Below are 9,137 nucleotides of genomic sequence, written 5' to 3' on the forward strand. Positions count from 1 at the left end.
ACCACGGTCATGGGTTGGATCCCTGTACCTGTCAGCCGCAAAAAAAAAAAAAAAAAAAAAGAAAAGAAAACAATTAATAAAGTAACTGTTACCTGCCCAGCATCTAAATGTGTGAGTTTCTGGTTTTTGATATCTATCTAAACCTTTTTATTTTATTTTTTATTGCAATATAGCTGATTGTACATATCTGTGGGGTACATAAATGTATGAGTTTCTGACAAATATTCATAATGTTTCTGCCTTTCCCTCAAAAACAAAGACTAAGCACAATGCTAAAATGCTTTATAGATATTACCTCATTTAAACCGCATAACAATCCTATTATCACTATTTTATTTATTTATTTTTTTTCCTTTTTGTCTTTTTTCGTGTCCGGCAACGGATCGCAACCCTCAGTGTCGCGCCCGTACCGGACTGGGACCGGCAACGGCATCGCAACCCTCGGTGTCGCGTCCACACCTCACTCAGCCAGTGAGCGGGAACCGGTCTGTATGTGGGATCCGGACCCTCGGCGGGAGCGCCGCCACACTCCCAAGCGGCGCACTGTAGCAGTGCGCCACCGGGCCGGCCCCTATTATCACTATTTTAGAGATGAGGAAATGAGGCTCTGGGGATTAAATAACTGGTCAAGGAACTAATTATACAGAATGAAATAACTGTACTACAAGAAAAGATATGAAAAGGGCTATATGAAAGGTAAGAACAAAATGCTATAGAATTCAGGAGAGCTCACTTCCAAATTGGAAGGCATAGGGCCGACCCTGTGGCTCACTCGGGAGAGTGCGGCACTGGGAGCACAGTGGTGCTCCCGCAGCGGGTTCGATCCTGGATGGCCGGTGCGCTCCCTGGCTGAGTGCGGTGCAGACGACACCAAGAGGGTTATGATCCCCTTACCGGTCACAAAAAAAAAAATTGGAAGGCATAAAGTATTTGGGAAAGGTTCATGAAAGAGGTAGCACTTAAATTTTGGGGCTGGCCTGTTAGCTCAGTTGGTTAGAACAAGGTGTTATAACACCAAGGTCAAGGGTTTGAGTCCTCATACCGGCCAGCCACCAAAAAAAAAAAAATTAGATTTTCAACAACAGGCAAGATTTCCATACCAAACAGATGGATGGAAAAGGATTTGCTTTCACCACTTTCTCCACCAGGAATGCTTAAATACAAAGGAGGTAGTTTGAGTGGAATGCCTTGAATGCCATTACCTATGGATTACAATTTTAGGAGTCTGTGAAACTTCCCAAGATAAGTAAGTAGTGGAGTGACAAGATCAGGTATGTGTTCTAGTAACATTGCTGCAGCAGAATTGGCAGTGGTAGGGGAGGCTATAGAAGAGATTAGTTTGAAAGGCTTTTTAAGTAACACCTTTACAATTTACAAAGTATTTTTTCATATCAATATTTCACTGAATCTTTAATAACAATCTTAAAAGTAGTATTATTCATATTTTCATTTTGAGGAGACTGAGATTCAGCAAGGTTAAAGACCACAGAATTAATACTCTTCTTGGGACTATGCTGTAGGAAAAACCTACACAAAGTAATTTAGGGGAGATCTCAGTGACAGGATCATACAATATTCAACATCTGCCAATACAGAAAGGGAAGAAAGAGTAAAATCAAAGATAAATTAGGTTTCCTGCCCGAGTGTCTGGGCCATTGGTCCCACCATTAACAAAAATGCATTGGAAACAGGCCAGGAAGTGGGCAGTGAGTTTGATGTTTGAAGGATACAGCAGGTGATCAATGGTTCTGTGCCTTCTCTGAAAGTAGCTGTTAAAACTGGTATGGCTGAACAAAGCTGGAGAGAAATTAAAAGAGATGTGCTGAGTTAATTCCTGATCAGAAGGGTTCAGTTAGAAAGGTTTTGTTACTTGCAGCCAAAAGCAAACTAGAAGTGGCTTTCATTATTCCATTTAAGCCCAGAAATAGGACAGTTTGAAAGTTGGCTAATTTAGCAGCTCAAAAATTGTGAAGAGATCTTCTCTATCCTTACCCTCAGTGGCTGACTACCTTCACTTCAAAATTGCCTGCTTTTATTTATAAATTCTGCCTCATAATCCCAACATTGCTAAGGGCAATTTCAGAGTCAGAAAAGGGTTCTTTTCTTTCTAGAGGCAGAACACAGCCCTAAATAGCCCATATTCTGGTTAGAACAATAATGACTAAGTGGCTCCTCCACTTATTAGCTACAACCTTTCCCAAGTTACTGAACTTCTCTGTGCTTCAGTTTCCTCAACTAAAACATGAGAATCTGAGAAAGTACTTAGAGTGCCTAGCACATAGCAAGTTCTATATAAATGTTGGCTATTATTATTATTATAGCTTTCCTATCTCTGTCTTTTTTTGAGGCTCTCGCACTTTGGGGAAACCTAGGTTAATATACAAACTGGCAAATAATAAAATAAAAGCTGGCAAATCTCTTTTAAATAAGGGAGGCTTCTCTAGAAGTCCCTCAGGCTTCCCTTCACACCTAATTTTTTTTTTTTTTTTTTTTTCCAGAACTGCATCATATGCGCATGCCTCAATCAATCACTGTCTAGGGAGACAGAATTACAATGATTGGTTTAGAGTTTATATTAATCAAGAACCAGTCCCTGGGGGTTGGGAGGGGCTGCCAGATTCCTAGTTAGCAAAGTAATAGGGATGGTGATAAGACAACCAAGTCTGCCAAGACTCATGAGGTAGTCTCTGTTAGGGAGCATCAGAATAAAGCAAGCTCCAGAGCTTTATTTTAGCTTTATTTATTTTTTTAACCTCTAGATCACCCCTACAGGGCTCCTAATGGCAGTGAAATCACTATAAAGGTCTGTTAAGGGTAGTGAAGTTTGACACAGCAAAAATAGTATAGGATATAGTCCAGAGCTGTAGGAGAGTACAATTCAGAGGCAGTGAAAAACAGCAGATTCTAAAATCATGAGGGTATGAGGGCAGGCCGTGTTAGTGTTCCCAGCACCCAAATGGCCTAGATTACCAGTCTTACACTAATTACCTAATCTTCTCAAAGCCTCAGTTTATCATTGTAAATGGAGATTACCCAATCTACCTTGGATTAGATGTTAGGATTAAATGTATCCTTACATTAATTTCATCCCTGTGGTACATAGATGAGCCAAAAAAAGAAAGAGCTGATATTCAGAAATGCAAGGTGGAATGGGGGAGAGGTACCTGAGATGCAACTGGAAAGGAGGAAGTTTCTTAACTCTAGACAAAAATTCCCCTTCAGGACCTTGGTCCGGTTTTGTTGCTCCCTATAGAACTTTCATCTTGAACTCTACCAGAAAAGGACTAACTTTATTTAAGAGCTTAAGTCTTTTTAGAGGTTTATATAAAGCAAAATGGGTAAGAATCTCAGTCCTGGCTTTGCTTCTTATCAGCTATGTTATCTTCTCTGAGGTAGTTTCCCAATCTGTAAAAACTGAGTAAATCTCTACCAAATTTATTTAACTGAGCTTAACAAAGTAAACATTAGTTCCTTCTCTTTGAGGCATCAGTGTTTCTGAAATTGAAGACCAACACAAAGTCTATAACACAGAAGCTCCTAAAATTTTTTCAATGATACTTAAAGCGGCAGCTACTAAGACAGGCCTACCAATCTTATCACTCCAGTGGAGGATTCTGGAAACCAGAGTGCTTAAGGAACTAACATGATTGCGGGTGGAAAAGAATCTGTTCTGATATATATAGAGCCCTTACTAGGATTCAAACTCCTTGACAACACTGCCCCCTACCCCTTTTCTAGAGATGTGGAAAGTAAGGCTCAGAAAGGAAGGAAAGTGACATTTATTGTGGACTATGCTAGATGCCTTCCATACGCACTGCTGAGTCTGACACTTAAGCGATTTCTCCTGATGAGAGCTAGGAAGTGGCAGGCCTGGTTAAAATACCAGATCTGATTCTAAAGTCATCTCCTTGCAGCTCAAGGGAATGTTTCCTCAGGATTAGAGATCTTACAAAATCAATTCCAAAATCTCATTTAGCTCCACACATATGATACTGGGATACGCAATTCACTCTGGACTAAACATTTCAACGTGGGCCCACAAGCAAAAAACACCTTTAACAACTTTGCCTAGGCTTAAAAAGCTTTCTTTCCCTTTCTTCAAGCCCAACCACTAGAGGGCCAGGCCATGAAAACCAGCAGTTTACAAAGTAGGGCTCTGGAGTGAGCCACTAACGGTGTGACCTTGGGTAAGTTACTTTACCTCTCTAAGCCTCAGTTTCCTCATCTGTACAATAAGAATAACGGTAGTAACTACCTCATTAGGTTGTACAAAAATTAAGTAAAACAAGACATGTAAAGCAATCAGAACAATGCCTGCTTAGAAAGCGCTTAGCAAACTTAATAGGTTTTACTTCAGGAGAGGAACTACCACGCTGGTTATGTCTGTAAGTCCAAAGCCTTCGCCATCGTATTCTCTCCGAGCAGAGGCCTTGCCAACCGGGGTCCCCTCATAAAGATCAACAGGTCGCTCCTTTTCTCCTAACCAGGTCCGGCCCAGAAACCTGAAGTCCCCAACCTACATATGGCCAAGGAATCTTGGTCCCTGGTTTAATACCACTATGAGGGCTGTCACTCTGAGCCCAACAGAACCACCAGATTTCTGAATCGGCTCGGGAGGTTCTCCTGGCCTTCAGCGCCCCAAGCTGCCCTTAGCCTGGCTGCCCCTGGTTACCAGCCTGAAGCTGGCTCGCCTGGCGTCCCCTCACGAGATGACTCTACCCCGCGACGTAGGCAGGACTTTCCTGAGTTCGGGCGAGCCACTGAGCCTAGTCAAGACACGCGTCGGCCAAACACACGCCGGGAGAAGCCTCCCTCAGCGCCGCCCAGGCCTGCCGCCGGGAGCCCGGCCCCCGGCCCCAGTCTCGGCGCAAGGCCCATTTCTAGGCCCCGGGACCGCGTTGGCTCCGGCCCGAGACCACCACGTGGGGGCTCCAGGCGTGTCAAGGTGTCCCTGGAACCAGCCCTCGAGGACTGCTCAGGGCGCGGGCCCTAGCCCGGCCCCAAACTGGCTTGGGCACACCCGGCCTGGCTTCTCCTCTCAGACCTTTCTGGAGGAGCTTCTGATATCTTCCGCAGACTAGAAACAGGCTCTTTTCAGATCCCAAGCCCCGAGACTGGCTCAGCCCGAGTACCCAACTGCCTGGTATCCCTACTCACCCATCGCGGCTCCGCTCGCTTAGACTTGGCGGCGGCAGCAGCGGCAGCTTCAGCGGCAGCTTCAGCAGACAATATGGCGGATATGCAGGACGGAACCCCGAAACGGACAAACTACTTAACAGCCCTGGGACGAAACACGCTCTTGGCCACACCACCTAGGTTACACCACGGCGCTCACTTAAAGAGACCGCAGCTACGAAAGGTGGGGGAATAGGGATGGAATACCAAAAGGAGTGGCTTGAGGGAGACTGGGAGAGATCTGTACTAAAGATAAGTTTGAAGCATGACTAGGACTTCTTAGCTGTTTCTGATACTAGTTCTTTATACTGAGGTCTTCTCCCCCAGAAAATTTTTCTGTGATAAACTTATCCTTTCCTTTCATAGTCAAAGGCAACCGTAGACCCTGAACTGAATATGAATAAGGAATCATCTGGAGAGAGGAAGTGACTTACTCAAGACTATAAAGAAAGGAAAAAGTCAAGACTAAACCGAAGTTTGTTTTGGTGGCTGGCCTGTGGGGATCTGAACCCTTGACCTTGGTGTTATAACACCCAGAGCTAGGCCAGCCCCCATAAACCCAGATTTTCTGACTGGACGTACCACAGGTAGCCCTAGTTGAAACTGTAATCTTATTGGGAGATAAGAAATAGAAAAACAATGAGACCGGGTGCAGTATAGTTGACAGAACAATTTACCGATCGTTATTTTCTTAATCCTCACTGCAAGCTCCTTGAGGGCAGCCTTCAGTTCTGTATTGTTCACTACACCTAGAACAGTATCTGGCCCCATGGTACGTACTCTGTAAATAGTTGTTGAATGAATAAACAAACAAATGAACAGGACAGTGGGTTATGCAGAGCAAGGGGTATGATCTCCCTTTTTAGAGATGAGGAAATTTAGTGTGCACGTGCCTTTTGAATCATGGAATTTATGGCTGGTACACATTAGGCCTCCCTTTTTTATTTTATTTTTAAAAAGATGTCCAGTAAGGGGATCTTAACCCTTGGCTTGGTGTTGTCAGCACCACACTCAGCCAGTGAGCAAACCGGCCATCCTTATATAGAATCCGAACCCATGGCCTTGGTGTTATAAGCACCACAGTCTCCCAAGTGAGCCATGGCCCGGCCCTAGGCCTCCCTTTTTTGAATAATAACTGATGGAGTTTGGATGTGTTGTCCCCTCCAAAACTCATGTGGAAATTTAATCTCTAATGTGGCAGTGTTGGAAACTGATTGAGTCATGGGGGAGGATCCCTCATGAATGGATTAATGCTCTCCCTGGGGGAGGGGGAATTAATAAGTGAGTTCTCACTCGATTAGTTCCCGCGAGAGCTTGTTGCTTAAAATGTCCCTGGCACCTTCTCTCTCTCTCTTGCTCCCTCTTGCCATGTGATCTGCTTGTACCCGCCTGCTGCCTGCCACTTTCTGCCATGAGTAGAAGCAGCCTGAGGCCCCCCTCCAAAACTCATGTGGAAATTTAATCTCTAATGTGGCAGTGTTGGAAACTGATTGAGTCATGGGGGAGGATCCCTCATGAATGGATTAATGCTCTCCCTGGGGGAGGGGGAATTAATAAGTGAGTTCTCACTCGATTAGTTCCCGCGAGAGCTTGTTGCTTAAAATGTCCCTGGCACCTTCTCTCTCTCTCTTGCTCCCTCTTGCCATGTGATCTGCTTGTACCCGCCTGCTGCCTGCCACTTTCTGCCACGAGTAGAAGCAGCCTGAGGCCCATGCCAGATGCAGCTATCCCAGAATCGTAAGCCAAATAAACCTCTTTTCTTTATAAATTACCCAGTCTCAGGTATTTCTGTTATAGCAACACAAAACAGACTAAAACAATAACATACCAGTCCTTCTGTCCCCCACATCAACACACAGAGCCAGGCTATGTCTTCAAGTCACTTGTCCCAACAGGGACCTGTTTTTGGAAGCGGAATGAGGGACCTGGTATCTGGTCCCCAGGGCCTGTCACAACAGATTGCCAACTCTAGTTACATTCCTGGCACATTAAGAGAAACAACTCAAAAGAAAACTCTAGGACTCCAGGTTAGGAAAGGGAGCACTACATTTCCCTTCCTACTGCCAATGCCGCTCTCTCCTGGTCTATTTTGCCTGCCTCCTCAGTAGCCTCCTGTCTCCAGGTTCTCCTCCTCCCACCAATTTCCTTAAAAGTGGAGAACTTATGGTGTCAATCCTCTGCAATTTGCTACTGCCTGCCCTTAGCTAGTGCCCGAACATTTCAATCTGGCTATTATTACCAGCTTCTTGGGCCACTCGCCACCAGGCAACCCAGGCTCCAACCATATTTGGGGAACTACTTTTCCCCAAATATGTTCCCATCTTCGCTTGTGCCTTCGCATGTGCTATTCTCTCTGCTTGGAATGCAGTGTCCTCTCTTCCCCACTTGACCATGCAGTGAACTGCTGCTCACTTTCAAGACCTAACTAAACCATCACCTCTTTAGAGAAGCCTGTCTTGGGCCGGCCCGTGGCTCACTCGGGAGAGTGCGGTGCTGATAACACCAAGGCCCCGGGTTCGGATCCCACATAGGGATGGCCGGTTCGCTCACTGGCTGAGCGTGGTGCTGACAACACCAAGTCAAGGGTTGAGATCCCCTTACCGGTCATCTTAAAAAAAAAAAAAAAAAAAAAAAAAAAAGAGAAGCCTGTCTTTCCAGACAGTCAAGCTATCTGTCCTCCTTGCTTCCATAGTGCCCTGGATGCTCGTTTTCCTTAGCAGCTCACATCCTCATTTGCTTACAAGGTGTGTCCATCTCTCCCTGTTCTCTATGGAAGGGACAGTATCTTTCTCATCTTTGTAACTGTCCCAGTGTCTAGCACAGTGCTTGCCTCAACATAGGCACCAAAAACATTTGTTGAGGTGTCTGTCTCCCATATCTGCATACCCTGCATACCACTGTCACCTTATCTGCATACCCTGTGGCCAAGAAAGGCTCAGGGAACATGGGCTGAATAGATGAGAATGGCTGTGACTGTCTGCACCTCTTCTCCTTCCAGGCTGAGCCCTCCATCCTATGCCCATAAGAGCCAAGTGACTATCCAAGCAGCTGTTTGTTTCCACCCTGATCATACACTGTCACTATCCTAGAGCCATTGGTCCTCCCTGATCCAGCCTCTGCTGACCTTTCCAGCCTCCACCCCACTCTCTTTTATCTTTCCTGCTCTAAGAACCAAATTGTCTACCCTCCCCAAAACACACCAGGATGTTCCAGATCTAGGTGGTTTTTTTTTTTTTTGGTGGCTGGCTGGTATGCAGATCTATGTGCTATTTCACATGCCCCTTTCTCTCACTAAAATGCCTTTCCCCATCTTGTCCACCTAGGAAGTGGCTAATACAACTCAGACATTCCCTCCAAGAAGCCCAAAGAGCAGTAAACATTCTTTTCCCTGTGCTACTTTATATCTTATAACTGCTATGTTCATCCCAGGGTAGCATTGCTTATTTCTGTGTCTTGGCATCCTCACCATCTACCACAGTACCTGACACAGAACAGGGTGTCAGAGACCACATGCTGAGAGAATCAAGACATCACATTCTGCTGGGATAGTTCAGTACTTCCCCCTTATCCGCGGGAGGTTTTTTTTCAAGACCTCCAATGGATGCCTGAAACCACAGATAATACCAAACCCTATATAGACTATGTTTTTGCTATACATACATACGAAAAATTTTAATTTATACATTAGGCACACTAAGAGATTAACAATAATAAAATAGAACAATTATAACAATATACTGTAATAAAAGTTATGTGAATGTGGTCTCAAAATATCTTACTATACTGTACTATGAGTAACTGAAACTATGGAAAGCAAAACCATGGATAAGGAGGGACTACTGTAGTGTCTATTTTTCAGTTTCTTGGGTTTTTTTTCAGGTTTTTATTTAGGCCCAGCTCTACCACTTCCTAGTTGTGTTACCATGGGCAAGTCACTGTAGCTCTCTGAGCTCCAGTTCTTT

At 44.8% G+C, this 9,137-nt stretch overlaps 1 protein-coding gene across 1 annotated transcript in view; it reads right to left on the reverse strand.

Annotated features, from left to right (window-relative positions):
* KPNA6 (karyopherin alpha 6 (importin alpha 7)) overlaps window positions 1-5,248 on the reverse strand; it is a 59,780-nt gene extending 54,532 nt beyond the window's left edge. The window contains exon 1 of the mRNA XM_008578238.1: window positions 5,158-5,248. Coding sequence (XP_008576460.1) covers window positions 5,158-5,161 — 4 coding nt within the window. The 5' untranslated portion in view covers window positions 5,162-5,248. The remainder of the gene's footprint in view (window positions 1-5,157) is intronic.
* Window positions 5,249-9,137: the final 3,889 nt, after the last annotated feature.

This window comes from Galeopterus variegatus, unplaced genomic scaffold (genome assembly GCF_000696425.1).
Source record: "Galeopterus variegatus unplaced genomic scaffold, G_variegatus-3.0.2 Scaffold1648, whole genome shotgun sequence".
In the NCBI taxonomy this organism is placed as follows: domain Eukaryota; kingdom Metazoa; phylum Chordata; class Mammalia; order Dermoptera; family Cynocephalidae; genus Galeopterus; species Galeopterus variegatus.